General features: G+C 42.5%; 1 protein-coding gene across 2 annotated transcripts in view; it reads left to right on the plus strand.

Annotated features, from left to right (window-relative positions):
- CNTNAP5 (contactin associated protein like 5) overlaps nucleotides 1-19,888 on the plus strand; it is a 789,622-nt gene that overhangs the window by 541,688 nt on the left and 228,046 nt on the right. For both annotated transcript variants that reach the window (XM_029934734.1, XM_029934735.1), the window contains one exon: nucleotides 8,321-8,521. In XM_029934734.1, the coding sequence (XP_029790594.1) occupies nucleotides 8,321-8,521 (201 nt within the window). The remainder of the gene's footprint in view (nucleotides 1-8,320; nucleotides 8,522-19,888) is intronic.

The raw sequence follows: 19,888 nt of genomic DNA on the forward strand, positions 1-19,888 counted from the left end.
TCAGCATCCGGAGTGTCATTCAGCCTCATGCCTCTCACCCTGCCTTCCCAGTCCCTAACATAATGCTTTGCACACTCCAGACGTTGAATGCACTTGCCTTGAATATGCCCATGAACCACAAACAAACCAGCATGATACCATGTGCCATAATCTGTTTCCACTCCCCCCACCCCAAGACCATAAAACAGATTACCCAGGTCCCTGTGATCATACCGCCTATTTTAAAGCAAGACAAGAGAAAAATAACCCCCCAAAAAGGTGCATAAAAAGTAAAGGCTCCCGCGAAGTAGGAGAATAAATCACAGTCAAGTATGTTGTCTGGAAGTCGTAAAGTGTGGCCCGCGCAGGCAGGTGGAGGAGCGGTAACGGCCAGAGCAGGGCCCCGCGCCCCGCGCGTCCCCCGCCCCCCGCGCGGCGATGTCTGTGTTCCGGCCCTGTGCATGGTGGCGGAGGGCCAGAGCAGGGGCTGTAAACCGGTAATGCGCTCCACCTGGCAGCAGAAGGCCAGATACCGAAAGCAGCCACATCTGCAGTGGTTTTAGCGCCGCATGGATGGATTCTCACTCAAGCAGCCAACTGACCCACCTGAAGGGACCACAGCTCCGATGGGAATCTAATGCCTTTTAAAGGAGTTGGAAATTGTTTTTACACCAATTGCCCCTCTTCACTTTACAGGTTGGGCGGAGGGGTTGCTGAACCCCGTAGGACAGATTCCCATACCTGCCTCAGAAAATGAAATGATCTTTTCTGATGCTCCCTAAATTGTGCTCCCTGAGTCGGGTTGGTAGCAGGTGGACTTTGATTTTTGGGCTGGTGCCCAGGGCCTGGGTCTGGGTCCACCTCCACCCTGCGCCTTTTATCCCATCCGCGCACTGTCACTGCTCAGCCGGTTATATCCAATGTACAGAGAAGAAGACTGAGGCTTGGAGAGGTGTCCAGGCATCTAGTCTGTGGCTGAGTGGGTATTATCGGCCAGGCCTGACCATCCCGACCCCTCGCTTTTTTCCCTCACATCTGCCTTCCTTAACCAGATTAGCCCCTGCCAAGCTGATATTTATTCAGTGGCCATTGCCCACAATTTAAATAGAGAGATAAGGTACAAACATATGAAAAATTAAATAACTATCAATGCAAAACGACAAGAGGTGTCACCAGGCTGTGCCTGTGTAGATGGCAAATGAGCGGTTCAGGCGGTGGTTTGAGGATTATTTAAGCTGTCTTTACCCTTGGCATGGAAAATTCACTTTGTCAACATAGATAACTGTACCAGAAGTGACCCCAGGGACCTTAATATAGACTTGGCTTATTACAATAAGAGCATAAGTGAATTGGCACACTTTTCAAAGGACTATAAACAGCTCCCCACAGTGATTTAAGTTCAATTAAGCTGGGTATTGACAATCGGTAGCCTTCCCTTCCTCCCATGCATTGTGATAGAAAAATTGCACATTTTTTGGCCCTGCAAAGAGACAGATATGTGTGCAGAATGAGGTCTTATTAATCAGAGTTATTTCTTGTCTCTCTCTCTCTCTGTTTTTAGTTTCCTTTTGTTTGTTCTCTCCTCTTCGTGATGATCTCCATGGTAACAGATAGAACAGCTTACATCATCTATAATTACTGCTATTATTATTAATAATAATGATCATCACAATAATAACAGCAATCAGATAAAATAAGTGGAAAAACTATGAAAAAAATTAAATTCTGACTGTGTATGTAAACAATTTACAGCTTCTGAAATAAGAGCAAGAGGAACCAGGAGGTCACAGGGGGCCCCAAGATGCAGGTTCACGGGGGGCTTTCGGGGTGATGACCAGGAAATATTTCACAAGAGAAATGATAATACACAATATTCCGGAGAATCCCATCATTACTCCTATGCACTTTGTGCAACTTCTTTTTCTTTTCTCTTGTTGTTTATAATTTTGGTAGTCCTATTGAATGTCTATGTGTGTATGTTGATTTCGTAATTTGAAAGTTCTTTTATATCTGGACTGTCGGACCACTACACATGCATAGAAAAGCTGCTCTGGAAATGCTGGAAGAAAGAACCTGGCAGAAAGCAAATGGGATTGACTAATCCTGTCACTTGACAACAATTTCCTGTGGTCCTACGCAGCGCTCAGTGACAGCCTAGGTTCTGGAGGTCTGCGGGTGAAAGGCTTCTTTTGCCCTGGCTGTTCTCAAGGAAAACGGCATTCTCTGTGAGGCTGCATCCTCTAGCCCCACCCCCAACGCTGCCCCCACCACGTCTCTGGGTAATCCTGCTTACTTGTAATCTAAAGAGTAATCACAATGGCCGGAGACGTGTCATTCTTCCATACAAAATCCTCCCCCATGCCTAAGCCATGGTGAGTTCTTAGAGTTAAGCAGTGTATTATCCTTCTGGGCAGGTGCTCCCGTGGCTGGCCCAGCACTGCCCAGGCAGTATTTGAACATACGAATGAATGATACACTTTATAGTTTGGGAGATCTTATAGCTTTATGGGAAGATAGACTTCAAAACTAAATTCACAACGCAGCTTGAGAACTACTTGGCCAGCCTGCATAACTAGACACTGTTATGTCTGTGAACTGACACTTTAGAACTGTATCACATAAGCTTAGGGATGCCTCATGGCCTGTAACCCCTTTATGCATAAAGGTGGCAGGCATAATGGCGTGGGTCTGGGACATGAGATCACTCACACTCATGCCAGTACTTCGGGCACCCTTAAGCAACATCTTCCCATTTCCTCAAAGCTCTGGTAATTGAAACAGTAGGATACTACTGTAAGCATAAAAATTGACACGTAGACAAATAGAACAGAATGGAGAGCCCTGAATTATCTCCCCGCCCCACACACAAATGTGTTCAATTAATATTTGACGAGGGGCCCAAGGATACTCAATGGGGAAAGGATAGTCTCTTCAACCAATGGCACTGGGGAAACTGGACAGCCACATGCCAAAAAAAAATTGGGCCCCTATTTATATCACTCACAAAAATTAACTCAAAATACATTAAAGCCTTAAACATAAAATGTGATAGGATAAAAATCCCAGAAACACAGGGAAGTCGCTCCTTGACACTGGTGTTGTCAATGTTTTTCTTTTTCTTTTTCTTTTTTTGGATATGTTACCGAAAGTAGAAACAAGAAAACCAAAAATGAACAAGTGGGACTCCATCAAACTAAAAAAATTTCTGCCCAGCAAAGGAAGCGATCAACAAAATAAAAAGAGAATCTATGAAATGGGAGAAAATATTTGCAAACTAAGTGTCACATAAAAAGCAAATATACTATCTTTAGTGTTACGGTACTTAGGAAGTTGACTAGATTCCTGCCAGTTCAAAGGTCTCCAAATGCAGTTTTCCCTGAAGCAGAGAATTTATCTGGGATAACTTAATACATTCCTTTGAGCAGGTTAGAAAGATGGGGTCTGCTTCTTATCCTGGGACTGACTGGTAGTAAACAGTAAGAAATAACGGAGACTGCACTGGGTGGCGGAAAGTGGTATCAGGAGCAGTTTTTTTCTAGGACCAAAAAATTCCACTGACTACATTCCAGGAAATGCAGGGGACACACATAACTACAGACACAGGAGACTCTTCCAAAGAGAAAAGATGAGTGAACAAGATGGTAATAAGTTATTATAACAGCAGCAGCTATATTACAAGAAAATGCCGTCCATCCCTCTGGTTAATCTCATTTGTCAGGTGTTCCCACTGTCAATTCTTTAAAGAACGAAGTCCAGGTGGTCAGCCTCGTGTTTTAGAAGAGTTCTAATGTATACGTTCGTTACTCTTTCGCATGCCAGTCAACCTGTCATGTGTTCATGTGACACATGGTGCCAAACCATTAGGATATTTCATGGAAAAAATGATTGTATATTAATATCCCATTTTCCAGTGTGGAGATTTCTGAGGTTAATAACTTGCCCCAAAGCCTCAGTGCTGACACTCAGCAGTGCACAGTTTCTAATCAGACAAGCAGGTTTCTAAAGCCAGGCTGTCTCGTGACACCTTGAAGCCCTAGATGCATCTCTAGAGACAAGAATGCATTTCCTGTGGTGGAGGGTCAGCTCTGGAGGCAGAGCAGTAGAGGAAGATGCTTGGAGCCTGGAAGATTTTATGATGTTCTCCCAATCACAGCACTTAGATTATGTCCTTCTCTGTCCCTGAGTGTAACTGGTCCTTCTTGAGTTATAGGGAAATTTCCACTGGTTTCCTTGTGTGAGAGTTCAAGTTCACAGAATTGCGAGAAGGAAGCATTTCTTTGTCCAGGTCTCTTGAAACTGGCGTGTTTTCCCCAAGGATCTGCAAAGAGAGGGCCAGTCTCAGTTTGTCCCCACCTGCACCTTCAGTGTCTCATGAGTCTTACTTGATGTTCTGGGAAAGAATCTTGGTAGTAAGAACTAGTGTGACAGCCACCAGAGGCCATCTTCTCCTTGAATCTATTGTTAATAATAGCAGCATCTGGTGTCTATGGGATCCTGTGGACAGAGATGATATATCCTTACATAACAGGCACATACTGATTTCTGTGCGATGTTTAATAATTCAATTAATATCAGACCTTCTCACACAGATGCCCTCACTTTACAACCACGCTTTACAGTTGGCCTCATTTCTGCTCTTCACATATTCTATGGATGAGGAAATTGAACTTTGGAGAATAATTTGACCAATGCTGTTTAACTAGGAAGTATCGAGCTGGCACACAAATCCAGATCTTCTAACTCGAGCCCCATCCGTGTCCACTAATATCCACTTGCCCGTGACCAAATGGACCATCTTGAACATTGAGCTTCATGGGTTCGATTTCAGTTAAAACCCATGTGTGTCCATGAGTGGACCCCCACCTCCATCCACCTAGAGGACTGTTCCAAAAGAATCTTACTTGTTTGAAAATCTTTAGAGCCACAGATTCTATAAATCTCTAGAGGTAATGTTACATTGACATTCCCTAGCTAAAATTGCCTGTCCCCATCCTAGACCAGACATCAGGAGCACCATGAACCAAAGCCGACGTTCATGAGTGGCATTGACTCCTGGGCTTTAAAATTTTGCCAGAGTCCAGGGCGTAACCTACACCTGCTACCAGTGAAACTGAGGTGGGGGGGGGCAGAAACCAAGAAGAAATAGTATCCAACTGCATCCTTCTTTTCAATCTTTTTTGTGCTATCTCCTGGGGAAACTAATCATCAGAGGACAAAGGGCATCTTTGGAGGGAAAGCCAGCCAAGAGGCTCTGGCTTTTGTATAACCCTGTCTCTTCTTCTCTCTCATCCTGTGTTTGCAGGGCTTGTGATGTCTGAGTAAATCGCAGGGGCCACTCTGGACCTCTTACTTGTTCTTTTGTATCTTTTGTATATTTGCATACATCAAAAGTGCCGGTAGGTGAGTTGTCAGAACTCCCATTCACCCTCAGGTTCCAGAAGTCAGACCTGGCAACATTAGTGGCTTTACAATGAAAGGTTGTCTCTGAGACATCTTCCTTTTCCATCTGGCTAAGGATAGAATATGACTCTGGCAAAATGAGTCAGTAGTAAATGAATAAGCAAATCAATGAATGAATGTATGAATAATCAGAGGAATGGATATGTGGGTGTAAGAATCTGTGTATATCTGGAGAGAAATCTAATTTCATATGATTTAATGATGCTATGTGGACCACTTCTGGCATCAGATTACACAGTGAGACCTTGTTTATTGTCTCTAAGCCTTCATATACCTATACCTCTATGTATATCTTTGTGTCTTATCTATATCTGTCCCTGAATGTCTCTCTGTCTTTCTCTCTATGTATCTGTATTTACCAAGGTGGATTCTTATATGTACCAGGGAAAAAGTATTTAAAATGTCCTCACACAAAACAGTAACATAATATCTATTATTATACATTAAACTGGGTGATTCTTTTCTTCTTCTGAGCACCACGGACATTTCAAAACTGTCGATCTTTATTTCTCTGTCTACAATATTGTTTTATTGAACAATCACTTCTCTCTGGTAATTATCAGTGTTTGTTTATATCAGCACAAACATTTTTGGAATTTCTTTTAATTGTTTGTGTGATGTTATTATTTTTACAAATTAGGATCAAAGTCCTATCTTTACTCTCAAAGTCAGAATCTAATAACCTTGAGGGGCGCCTGGGTGGCTCAGTCAGTTAAGCGTCCGGCTTCAGCTCAGGTCATGATCTCATGGTTCGTGGGTTCGAGCCCCGCGTTGGGCTCTGTGCTGACAGCTCAGAGCCTGGAGCCTGCTTCGGATTCTGTGTCTCCCTCTCTCTGACCCTCCCCTGCTCACGCTGTCTCTCTCTGTCACTCAAAAATAAATAAAAAACATTTTTTAAAAATGAAACAAATTAATTACCTTAAAAAAAGAATCTAATAACCTTCATTATGGTATGTTTTTTGAGAATTTATAGAACATGTAATCCTGCCTGCATGAAACATTGGAGACACGGGGTTATCAGCAGGCTGGTTTTAGGGAGTAGTCTGAAGATGATTTAGAATGTTTGAACAGAGTTTAATTTTTTGGCTGCAGGAGATATTTCCTTTTTTGATGTCGGAAAAAACTTTAGAGATAATGGAGATAAACCAAACTTTCTTTCTGTGCCTCCTCCTTCTAATATATTGAAACAGAAGAGCAGAGCAGTGAGGGTAATTATCCCAAGTCACCCACAGAGTTATGGTAGAAAAAGTATTAAAGCTAGGGGTCTTGGTGTCCCGTGTTTTCCCTTTCAGTTAAATATGCCAACAGCCACAATTATGCTTCTTAATAGTACTAATTAATAATAGTTACTTTCAGTATCAACGCTTAGCATTATTGTCTAATAGGTACATCTCGGGTCATTACTTCCGAGACCTTGATTTCCTCCTTTGTCAAACTGGAGGGCAAAGTAGGAGGAAACCACATGATGTCTATGGTAAGTTCTTTTTCAGCTCCGAGAATCTATGAAGAGTAATGATGTTATTACGTGGGCAAGATTCTCGGTTGACAAAAGCTTTTCAAGTCTTCCTATTTCCTCATTTGCTTTATTTGTGAACATGTTCGAAATGCAATTCCACATCCAACTGCAGTAAATGTTTTCGTGTAAGTTATTAGTGCAGAATGTCTGAAGGATCTCAGACTGTGCCTTGCAACATCGTATGCTGTTACTGTTCCATATTAAATCCCTGCTGGTATCTCTGCCTTTCTTTTTTTGTCTGCTGATAATAAAACTGAGCCCTAGAAAAATGAAGTGACTTGTCCAAGCTTGTCGTTGGTGGAGATAGGTTTCAAATACACATCTCTCAAGCTCTGAAACTCAAATGCCCCTGTTCTCTCCTCACCGTCCATTCCTACGGGTAGTAGGTAACACATGTTCTCCAAACCTGCTGTAAAGGTCCTCATCTCTGTATGAGGCAAGCCTCTTAAAACAATTTTAGTAGATAGAGAAAGCATAGAGAATTAAAGAAAAAGCCGAACTTCAATTAAGTGCCTTGTATGAACAGTGTGGATCATACAATCTCACCCTGGTTAATCAGGTGTATTTTACAGACATAGTTCTTTATTTGTGCAGCAAACATTCAATGGGATACTTGGGTTTCTGTGAGACAATTGTCTATGCTAGCGTGTGTCTTGTGGGGACGTGTGTGTCAGTCATTAGAGACGTGGTTTTGTTTTACGGTCAGACACCCTCTGCTTCTACTCCTGCTTGGTCATTTGCTCATGGTTAAGCTGTTCAATTCTTCTCACTTTTCCTTCATTTCCATGGTATTTCTAACTTCCTTCTGATTTAGGTAATGTCAGTTTAAAATGAAGTGATGGATAGTTATCATAAAGGGCTCCACAAGGTTAGCTCCTATGATTATTAACCCCCCATTTTTTAAATGTTTATTCATTTTTTAAAGAGATAGACACAGTCCAAGCAAAAGAGGGTCAGAGAGAGAGGGAGACACAGAATCCAAAGCAGGCTCCAGGTTCTGAGCTGTCAGCACAAAGCCCGATTTAGGGCTCGAACTCACAAACCAGGAGATCATGACCTGAGCAAAGTCAGATGCTTAACCTACTGAAACACCCAGGCACCTCTGTTAATGCCTTTATTAAATCTAGGTGGAGCTCTTTGAGAATCAGAAATTCTCTGGTCATTTTTTTTTTGTTTGTTGGTTGGTGTTTTGCATGAGTGGAGCACTCTAGTGGTGATCGATCGCCCCATGTCAAGCCGAGTGTCACATTGCTTGAGTGGTCCTCGTTACCCCACCCACCTCTGGCTTTATTGAGGTACATAAGCACTATGCTCTTTTGACCTTCCTTCTGATGTCTCCTTCCTTGCGTTGTGTTTTCTGGACAGAGGACAAGATTTGGACCTCGGTGCAGCACAACAACACAGAGCTGACCCATGTGCGGGGCGCCAGCCCTGAGAAGCCCTATGCCATGGCCTTGGATTATGGCGGCAGCATGGAACAGCTGGGAGCCATGATTGATGGCTCTGAGCACTGTGAGCAGGAGGTAGCCTACCACTGCAGAAGGTCCCGCCTGCTCAACACACCAGGTAAGACTCGTCGCTGCTCCTCTGCAGGGGCCACAAGACGTGAGCATAGATAGGCTTCCAAAACGCAGAAGGTGGAGGACAGGGGTGTTTTTCCACAAGAGAGTTGCAGTGGTGGTTGCTCACCATGTAGTAGAAAGAAACAAGGTCAGGAGACGACTGGGGATGTACTCACCTTGGCTCTGACTCCCATGTGTGACCGAAAGGGAGCTCTGTAGCCTCTTGTGGATCCATCCTCATCTGCAAAAAACGATGACAACACCCATCCTCCAACAGCTGAGAGAATGAGAAAGCTCTTGAGAGCAGTAGCTCTTGAAGAGAGCATTTGAACTTGACCTATGAGGTGTGGACGTGGGAAGGATGTTTCAGGGAAAGGGAATAGCATATGAGAAAGCACGAAGGATCGTGGCACATTCACCAAAGAGCAATGAGTTCTTTCCAGGGCAAGATATGCAGAGGGAAGAGGGGTCACGCAAGGGGGTCAGCAGGACAGGTGGGGACAGTGCTGTGTGTTTGCACTACTAACGTTACCTGGAAGGTGCAGGTCTCCATGGAAATGACTCTTTTTCAAAATAAAGTTTGCTGTTAGAAAAACACAGAAACAATAAGCCGACTTCTAGGACTGCTTACCAGAACCTGAGAGGGTTTTTTGCAAAATGTCAGAAGGGCTTTGTCAAAGTTCGTGGATACTCTGGGAGTCAGTCATTTTTTGTGATTATCAGTTTATCATCTGTTTCATGGTCAAAAAGAAGAAAAAGAAAAAAGAAAACCAAGAACCACAGGGATATAGAATATCCAAGAATGGATGTCACAATCTGTCACCTCAGGAAACTTACAATCCCATGATGCTTGGAAGTTAGGAATTTTGAAAGGCTTGGGAAGATTAGACAGTGGGAATGTCAACAAAAGAGAAGTGATAGGAGCCTAACTAAATATAACATGCCGCCTCACTGATCCAGAATCTTTAGGAAAGACGTTGTTCCACATAAGTGAATTTTCCAGATAACTGTCACTTATCCTTTTAAGCACCAAAATGTTCTCAAAGAATTTTTAACTATTTGAAATGAAAATCTTTCTCAAATGGATTACACGCTTCCCTGCTTTCTTAAACAGAGGGTTCTGAACATAAAATGTAACCTTTTCTTGATGACTCAGGATCGTCATTGTGAAAATCAATTACTGTACTCTCCTTGGCTTCAGCCAGGCTCACAGAGCCGATTAGATCTTAGGCACCGGCTGCTGTACGTCTTCCCCGTGTCCTCAGATGTGTTGTCTGAGAGGCTCAGTGTTGATACGCGTTCCGATTTCTCTCTATCCTGGCTGCCAAGCCTGCACCTGTCACACTCGGCCCTATTCAGAGGACCTGTGTCTGGAAAACCAACCCACCCTCTTTTCCTTGAGTGTTTCTAAGGATTAGCTTTGGTGAGATTTTCAGAAAAATGGGGGTATGTTCATTCTGACCATGGATTTCCTTTTGTGTGATATCAATTTGGTGACACATTCCCTTTGTATGTGCCTTTTTATCCTATGTCAACTGTCCTGAGCTCCCTGAGTGTATTCAAGTGCGAAGGCATGGATTTGGGAGCAGGCCATATTGAAGGGGACTCTGCCTCTTACTCATTAGAGAAACTTGGGCAAGTTGCTGCATTTCCGCTAGTAATTTCAGCACCTGAGCAATTTGGTATTGGTCCTGTGCCTGGTCCTTGTTAGGTGTTCAACAAATGCAGGTGTCATATTTCTCTCCTGGCTCACAGCTTCAGTCCCAACGGAGAAGGTCCCGATTTGCACTGCAATGAGAAACAAGCTCCAAGGATGATTTTATTTCTATCTTAAGGGTGTAAATAGAATAGCGATAATAATTATAACTCATGCATGCAGGTAATCTCCCCACCCAGAGAGACCGATGTTGCATTTAGGTACGCATTCTTCCAGACATCTTCCCAATGCGTGTTCACAAAAACACAATGAAAGCATACTATCTGTGTCTAGGGTTGAGAATGGTCATTAGTTCTTCTGCCCCACGGGTTATGGATCCAATGAGGTAGATGAAGGAAGACAATGGACATGTGTGCACACTGTCTGCTTTTTTTCTGGCGAGCTGGCTTGCATAGACCAGGCACTGCTTGTGGGTGGGGTAGGACTGCAGGCCGAGAGCCCTGTAGAGATGTGGCCCCAACCGCACAGCCCTCAGTGCAGGATGGCTCCGGACTCGGTGGTGCTGACCTCACAGAAATGAGCAGAGACAACAGTGTGTGCCATTGTAGGCACGCAAATGAATCCCAGGGCCGGGATCCAGTATTTTATAACAAAATACCACAGACTGGCTGTCTTATTAAAAAAGAAAAGAAATTAGTATCTCATGGTATTGGAGGCTGGATCATGGAAATCCATGATCTAAGTGCCAGCATTTCTGGGTTCTGGTGAAGGCCCTCCTCAGGTCACAGACTGCTCCCTCTTTGTTATATCCTCACATGGCAGAAAGAGCGAGAGACTTTCTTGGAGTCCTTCTTAGAAGGGCACACATCTCCTTCATGAGGATTCTACCTAAGCTAGGTCATGACCAGGCCCTGCCTCCTAATATTGTATTGAGGATTAGATTACAGTATATGAATTTGGAGGACCATAAACATTTGGTCTTTAAAAGGCACACACTTGCAGGGTTGTTTTACTTATGTCTCTAATTATTTAGGCATTCCCTTTCTCACGGGGGGATCACAGAAAGAGGGGGAGATGGGTAGAGGCCATCTCCTGCTTACCTACCTGCTGTATGGAAGAGTTGGGCAAGTTTCCTCCTTACCTGCTGAAGCCAGAGCCCAGCAGTCATACTGCTTTACTAGCTGTATTTGTCCCGTGCACACACGCACACACATGGTACACATACTTTTCCACATCAGTAAGTATGACTTTATGCCATAATGTTTATTAACAAGAGAGTCTCCCATTGCATGGACATATCACAGTGGATATACAAAATCAGCAAGTCTATTTTGCACACTTAGTTCTGTCCTTTCTTTATTATTTTTATTACAGATGCTGAAAGAACATTTTTTTTTGCACATAAATCTTTGTAAACAAAGCTGGTATACCCTTAGAATAACTTGCTTGAGGTGTCATTGCCAGGGCAAGTGTTGTGCCTGTTTTTAAGACTTTCCATCATATTGACTTCTGCAACATATCAAGTTTATACTAACTTATACACCCAGGAACATAATGGAATCGAATACCCACTTACCAGTGACAGGTATTTGGTTTCCCCCTTGGCAATCTGATAAAGCCAGAAAATGAAGGCTCAAAGACAATTATAATTTTTAATTAAAAAATGTACATTGGGGTGCCTGAGTGGCTCAGTCGGTTAAGCACTGGACTTCAGCTCAGGTCATGATCTCAAGGTCCATGGTTTGAGCCCTGTGTCAGGCTCTGTGCTAACAGCTCAGAGCCTGGTGCCTGCTTTGGATTCTGTCTGTGTGTCTCTCTCTCTACTCCTCCCCCACTCCTACTCTGTCTTTTTCTCTCAAAAATAAATAAACATTAAAAAATGTATAGTATGATTCCCTTAGCTTATTGGAGGGAAATACTACTGGTAGCCAGGGTTTGTAGAAGTTATAAAGTGCTATACATTGTGGCTACTGTGGACTTATACATCAGGAGAGTGTATATGGAGGATATTTTCTTGGCTATAGGTTCTCCTCCATATTACACACGACAGATAATTAAGAGAGGAAATAAAAGAAACCAAGATGAGGGAAAAATAAATATCTGTTCTAAGGGTCACCAATGACTAGCATTTCTCATGTTTGAGGAAATGTATGGGGAGCCATATAAACATCGTCTCTAATCCAAAAAAGGGTTCTTCACAGTAAAGGTTATTTTCCCCATGTGGAATTTCAGGAAACAGAATCTCAGAGACAGTCCAGTGCCTGATTAGTGCCATGCAGCTGGGAGATGGGGTGCAGACCAGGTTCTGAGACCTGGCTTCACCTCTTGGTCAAACCAAGGCTGCCGTTTCTGATATACCATATGGATTTCAATGATTCAAAAGTGAGAAGGAAGTCAAGCAGTCAGGTGTAAACATGAGTTTCTTTGATTTGCCTTATTTTGTAAGAAAATGTAGATGAAGAGAGAAGTGAGGAGCCAGAGCTGCCTCTGCTGAGGAGCCGTGATCATCAGGGTGGCTTGAATTAGGGTGAATAGCTGGGTGTCTTCAAAGGGTGTGCAGCATCCTCCCGGAGATTCAGCTGCACCCGGGGATCAGGCACGCCTTCCCAGGGTGGCCCTGGGGATCCCACAAGGGCGTTCCCGAACCTCTTTCTGCCTGGTCTCAGCTCTGGCTTTGGTTCCACGTGTCTAGGAGCAGCCAAGGGGAGAAGGAAAAGAGAGACAGACAGGAGAGGTTCAGCTCAGTTCACCTCTGTGTATTTTTCATTCGGTCAGTGACTGAACCGTGACACTGTCATTTTCTGACAGTTTCCTCTGATATCCTTCCCCCAGAGTTGTGATAAGCGCCAGCCAATGGGATGTGTCATCTGTCTCTTTAACTGAAGATTTATGCTACAAACTCTCTGAAGGGCCAGAATTCCAAGCCCCAGGGGTCCATGGGAAAGGTCTTTGCTATTCCTGTGCATCTTTGTAGGTGTCTTCCCTAAGCTTCGACTTATTACCCTGAACTTCATGCAGGGCTTGCAGTCCTGGGCTACAGAGTAGTTTCCAGGACAGGAATCATCAGCCTGCCAGCACTCAGAGCATCTTGTCACCAGGATAGCAGGTGGCCAGGAGCCTTGTCCCCAGGAACAAGGGCTGCCCTGATTGTGCCCAGGCCATTCTCACTGTCAGCATCTTCCTAGGAATGTTGCCCAAGGCCGGTGTCCTGAGGGTAACACATGACGTACATTTGAAATAAAGTAGAACCCAGCTTAGGAAACACTCACCCAGAAGACACAGAAAGAAATATTGAGTCCACAATCTGGAAGATGCTTTACTCACTTGGCCAATTAGCTGTATAACCCACAAGGAAGACGATGGTCTTCAGCTGGGGTAACCCAGCACCCAGATCACTGCCAGGAATAAGGATTGAAAGCCCTGTCTATCCCAAAATTCCCTTCCATAGTCTCCATGGCACCAAGAATTCCCTCTTTAGATTTTCTCATTGGAGTGTATCTGACGCTTGCATCTTTTTATACTTACCACCCTGTGTAGTGAAAGTCTATTTGGAAATATTCTCCCCAGTAAAGCTGTGAGCTCACTAAGGCAGGGGTAAAAAGTCATAATTGAAACATATAAACACTGAAATAGTTTGAAAATACACATGAAACTTGAGATTTCATTACTTTGAAATCCAATAGCCATAGGATATATTGAGCCAGAGTTTACTTTGGTTCCAGAAAAAAAGCATTTGCAAGGTAAATCAGTCAAGCAAACAGGTTTGCCATGAGGATTAAGTTCCTCAGTAGAGCTAATTCAGTGCCCTAGAGTGCCTCAGAGTCCCCATCTCCCTATCTGTAATGGGCTAAAGTCATTCCTAGCCATCCAGTCATTCATTCAGTCATTCATTCAGACAGGCACATGTTGTTTCCACCTGGAGTCAATTGCTTTACCTAGTTATGTCCCAATGGACTTGAAAGTGATGAAATTCTATTTCTTTTAAACTCTTCCAAAACTTTCAATTTTATCCTTTTCCCTTAATTAATGATATTTTAGTCAGTATGCAGCTACTGGATATATATATATACACACACACATATATATATGTATATATCTTGTGTATATAGTTTATATTATATATAAATATATAGTATAGAATGTATGGATATATTATATATACATACCACACACTATAATGTGTATGCTATATAATATATATTATGTGATTGTATACATACATGTTATATACTTTTTGTATGTACAAATATATCTACAAATGCACTTGTGTGTATAAACCATCTTTTCCATTTGTAATATTTGGTTTCAGATGTGTACAAACAAATGATCAGACTTAGAAGTCCAGGTAAGGAATTGTGATAGATAAAAGTCAAATCATGGATAGAAAAGAAGTAGTGTTCAAGGTATTCTGCGGTTAACCAAACTTAAAACTCTTTGTCTGCAATATTTGTGCCATGTTTGTTGTACCAAACATGGTACAAATATTAACAGATGATCATATTTTCTTTCAAACAATAAGCATTTATTGATTCGCCATTAAGTATCACATAATTTTCTGTCCAGTGGGAATGAAGCACTGAGAAACACGGAGTTCCTGCTCCCATGATTATAGCAAGGGTATGAGAGAGACAGATCAAACACACACACACACACACACATCCCCACCCCCACACATTCTCAGTTCATGAAGAACATGAGGAAGAAAAGTTGAGAAGCACAAGGAGGAGCCTGGGAGTGACCACGCATGGGAGATTCTGATTCATAACAGAGGAGGGACATGTCATCAGGATCTTGGAGAAAGAGAGAGTGTGGGCCGTGTGAGTTCTGGGACAGAAGATTCCAGGCAGAGGAACAGCAAGAGGTCCAGTGCAGCTAGTGGAGATAGAAGAAAGAAATGGAGTGATAAGAGAATAAGGCTGGCATGTCCAGAGACCAGATCAGGACAGGTCTAAGGCTATGGGATTTTTCCTAAGTGTGCAGGGAAGTCACTGGAACATTGAAGCAAAGGATTGCTCACTCTTCCTCTTCCTATTTCAGATCCAAAGGCTAATGTCAGTTTATTTAAATTAGGCTAAAGCAGGTATTCATAATTTGCTAAGCCGATAGGCAGTTTAGGTCACTCCCTATGCCTGATGAGCCAGAAATAGCTCCTACTAGTTCCCTGAGGACAGAAGCCTTGTCCTATGTAGCCCCTATCCTCATGGTCTAGCTGAGTACTGTCAGCAAATGTCTTCTGATCCATAGAAGTACTTTTGTACTTGTTCCCCCAGTTACACTGAGTTGAGATCACATCGGTCCCTTCACCCATTATTTTACTACTTCCCACCTATCCTCACCACATTCACAAATCTTAGAGGAGGTCTTTTTGGGACTGGAATCCTTGTCCTTTGCAACACACCTCCCTCCCTTCTTTCCTCCCTCCATCCCTCCTTCCATCCCTTCTTTCTTCCTTCCTTCCCTCCTTCCTTCCTTTCCTCCTACTGTCCTTCACTCCCTCCCTTCAAAATACATACACACACACACACACACACACAGACACACATACACACACGTAACTGACCCCAAGATCCATAGTCCTTTTATTAAGCCATGTCATCACCATAATACTTAAAACAGTTTTGTCACAGGAACACCACAGTCAGCATCACAAAACTGTGTCATGACACCTGCAAAACAAAAATCCCAGGCATGTATTTGAAATCCCTTTAACAAAAGATTATTTTTACTTTAGGTACAGGAAGAATCTGTAAGGAAAACTATGGATCCTGTAATGCATACTCTTGGGGATTACCACTGCTGCTGTTGGCTACTGGGCATCTTCTTTTTGGGAGGCATTTCTAATGCATTATCTCACTTAATCCTCTCAATGGACTTAGGAAGTTTGTATTATCGTTCTCATTTTTTATGGAAGTGAGGCTCTAAGAACTTAGATGCTTTGTCAGAAGTTTTATAGATACTAAACACTGGAGACCAGTTCCAAGTAAATGTCTTTGACTTTAACCTCCATGTGCATTCCAGACTAACATGCAACAAAAGAAGAAAGGTCTCATAGAGGAACAGAAGATAATAGGAGGATTCAGGTACCCACAGAAAAGGTTCATCTTCTGTTCTGATTATCAACTGTTATGTAACAAACCACCATAAAACTTAGTGCTTTAGAAAGATGGCGACATCCATCTTGTCCACTCATCTGCAGTTTGGTCAGGGGCTAGTAGGACTTGCCCATCTCTGCCTCTCCCTAGGTCACTAAGGCCTGGGCATGGGTCTGGGTCTGCAGGCACCTGAGAGCTCACTCACTCACAGTTGGTCCTGGCTGTTGGCTGAGTCCTTAGTTGGGCATGTGGCCTTTCCATGTGGTTCCTTGGCTTTCTCACAGCACAGTGGCTGGCTGTCAGGGCAAATATCCCAAGAGAGGGAGAGGGGAAGGCATAACTTATATTGCATTTTCTTACCTAATGTTGAAAGTCATGCATTATTATTTCTGCCATTTTCTAATTATAAGTTGGTCACTCATGCTGGCCCACATTCAAGGAGAGGTAAATTTCATTCCATCTTTTCATGGGGTCAAATGTTCTTTAAAATTTTGAAGACTACCAGACATAGTCAAACTTTTGCATAGATAGTCAACCAGCCTAAGAAACAGAGCAGATGGAAGGCAGAATCAGGAGTCAAATCCATCTCTCCAATTCAGTGTAGGTGCTTGCACTCTGATGTCCTCCTGGCCATTGATAAGTCAATTCTAGTTCAGGCAGGAAATGTATCTGACTCCATTTTTCCTTCTTAGGGATTTTTGTTACTCTTAAAATAGTATAGCTAAAATGTATTTTTAAGAGTTTGCCATAGGTCTTTAAAAAAATATAAAGAGACTATCACATGAATCAAGTCAATGTATTTTACTGTGCATGAATACCACCTTTCCTAGTGTCCTAATGATTCACTCTTGGTGTTTTGCTGGGGACATAACATCAAAATTAGCGGTGGATGGATTTTATAAAGAAAATAGACACTTAAGTGAAGCTACAGATGTGTAGCTAAGGGAAATAAAAGGGTGTGTATCTAAGGGAAATAAAAACTATCCCACATAAATTCAAGGTATGTGTCTGGTTACAAAAAATTTGCTTTCCAGACCATTAATTACTTCAGTAGTCAGTGTGGATCACTCAAGAATCAACATGTAGATGCTGTGTGAGATAGTTTTTATTTTGCTCACCACTCTATGAAATGCTGAGTTCACTTAATTTATCTTGAATGTGCTTACAGGAAAAAGGGTTCTATTTTCTAATTTTAAGATGTAGTACAGTGGTGGGGTGCCTGGGTGGCTCAGTCAATTAAATGCCCAACTTTGGTTCAGGTCATGGTCTCGCAATTCATGAGTTCAAGCCCCATATCTGGCTCTTTGATGATAACTTAGAGCCTCAAGCCTGCCTCAGATTGTGTCTCTTGCTCTCTTTCTCTCCATCCCCCACTTGCACTCTGTCTCTGTCTCTCAAAAATAAATGTTAAAAAGTTTATATAAAAAAAGTAGTACAGTGGCAGCAACATGAAAAGAGCATGAATTTTGGAATAGAAAATTGTTTTAAATGTTACTTTTTCTACTTCTTAGAATGGTTCTAAATTTTACTTTTTCTATTTCTTAGCTCTGAACATGTGAGCATATTACATGGACTTTCAGAGCCTCAGTTTCTTTATCTGTAAATGTAATAAGATAGATGCTATGTCTTGCATAGTAGACACTTAAAATACTAACTACTGTTATTTTAGTTAGAATTTTAGCACATTTTCCAAAAAGCAGATGGAATATTAGTTCCCCTGGTTATCAGGAGAAGGTCTCAGAATCCTATTGTATGTGGTGGAAAAGTTGAATTTTGGGATCTACCTCTGTTGATTTATGGGCATGCTTACTTCTAAACTGAAGTTTAGGTATCCATAAATGTGATATTTTCCTACCTAATAGCACTGTTGAAAGTGTTACAGTTAAGTCGATGCCCTCCCCACCCCTACTGCCAACCACTCGAATCTACTTATCTATTTTTTATTTTTTCATTTCAATGAATGACACAATCCAGTTTCTTAAGGCCAAAACCTAGGACTTATTCCCTTCTTACCATCTCCATTCCCCATCCAGTATATCAGCAAATATTCAAACTCATCAGTCACAGCTGACCTTGATCCTAGCCTCTTCCCTTCATTTCCACTGCTACCGCCTAAGTTCCAACTTCCCCATCTCCAAACTGGACAAGTGCATCGCATCCCTGCTCCTCTCCTATCTGACACTTACCCTACCCCTCTACGTTTTCTATTTCGCACAGCAGACAATGTGATGATCTTTCCAAAACGAGATTATATGAACCTGGCTTTAAACCCTTCTCAGTGCTCTTGACACAGAACCCAGACTCCTTACCATGCCTACAGAGCTTTGCACGCTGAGCCCACCACCCAGTTCATGTTCTCCCACCCACTCTCTAAACATAACACTATATTCTTTTATTCTATTCCTTGACAAGCGAGCCCTCTACGTCTTAAATGGATGCACTGTTTCCTCTACTCAGAAATTTTGTTCCTTTTCCCATGCTTAGCTTTCACCTTAAATTTTACATATAACTGGGTGCCTGGGTGGCTCAGTTGGTTAAGCGTCTGACTCTTGATTTGGGCTCAGGTCATGATCCCATTGTTTGTGACATAGAGCTTTGGGTTGGGCTCTATGTTGACAGCACAGAGCTTGTTGGGATTCTCTCTCTCTGCCCCTCCCCCACTCATGCTCACTCTCAAAATAATAAAACATTTAAAAATTTTTACATACAACAAAGTATATACTCTATCATTTTTATCACCTCATCTTATTTTAACATTCTGCACAGCAGTTATTACTACCTGATGTTTTCTTCCTATTTGTTTGTTTACTGTCTGCCTCTGTCAGTAGAATGTGAGCTCCGTGAGGGAGGAATCTTTCTTTGTTTCATTCACCACTTTATGCCCCAAATGCCTAGAACAGTAGCTGGTGCTTAGGAAACACTGAGTAAGTAGTTGAATGAATAGAATATTCCACCTCAATCAGTAGTATCACTACTGTCCGTGTTATGTCAGAGGACCCATGATAAGACAAGTGCATTTGGCTAAACCTGCTGCAGAGACCCTTCCAAGCAGAGAACAGTTTGTGAGCAGAAAGGACGAGACTGAAAGGCGGGAGCGACCATCCCACTCCTTGCTCCAAAACAGACTCTCTGTGACCTTGAACAACTTACTTACACATTTTCACGGGCCTCAAATTTCTCTTCTTTAATCCTAGTGGGTGGGGCACCTAAGCAGCTCAGTCAGTTGAGCATCTGGCTTCTACTCACGTCATGATCTCGCAGTTCATGGGTCTGATCCCCACGTCAGGCTCTGTGCTGACAGCTAGCTCAGAGCCTGGGGCCTGTCTTCAGATTCTGTGTCTCCCTCTCTCTCTGACCCTCTCCTGCTCATGCTCTCTCTCTCTCACTCTCAAATAAATTTTAAAAAAGCATAAAAGAATAAAATTAAAAAAATTTAATCCTAGTGGGTTTTATTTGACCTTCCCTAAGGGCCCTTCCCACTGTGACTCTTCATGGCTATACTAACCAATACAAAGTGAGTTAAAATACATGTTATGGTTTATTACTTTCTTGTCACTGTAAGGAACTAGAGCAGTAGGTAGAACAACAATAAAAAAAGGAGACTTTTCTAAGATTCTGAAGA

This window comes from Suricata suricatta, chromosome 3, assembly GCF_006229205.1.
Source record: "Suricata suricatta isolate VVHF042 chromosome 3, meerkat_22Aug2017_6uvM2_HiC, whole genome shotgun sequence".
NCBI classification, from domain to species: domain Eukaryota; kingdom Metazoa; phylum Chordata; class Mammalia; order Carnivora; family Herpestidae; genus Suricata; species Suricata suricatta.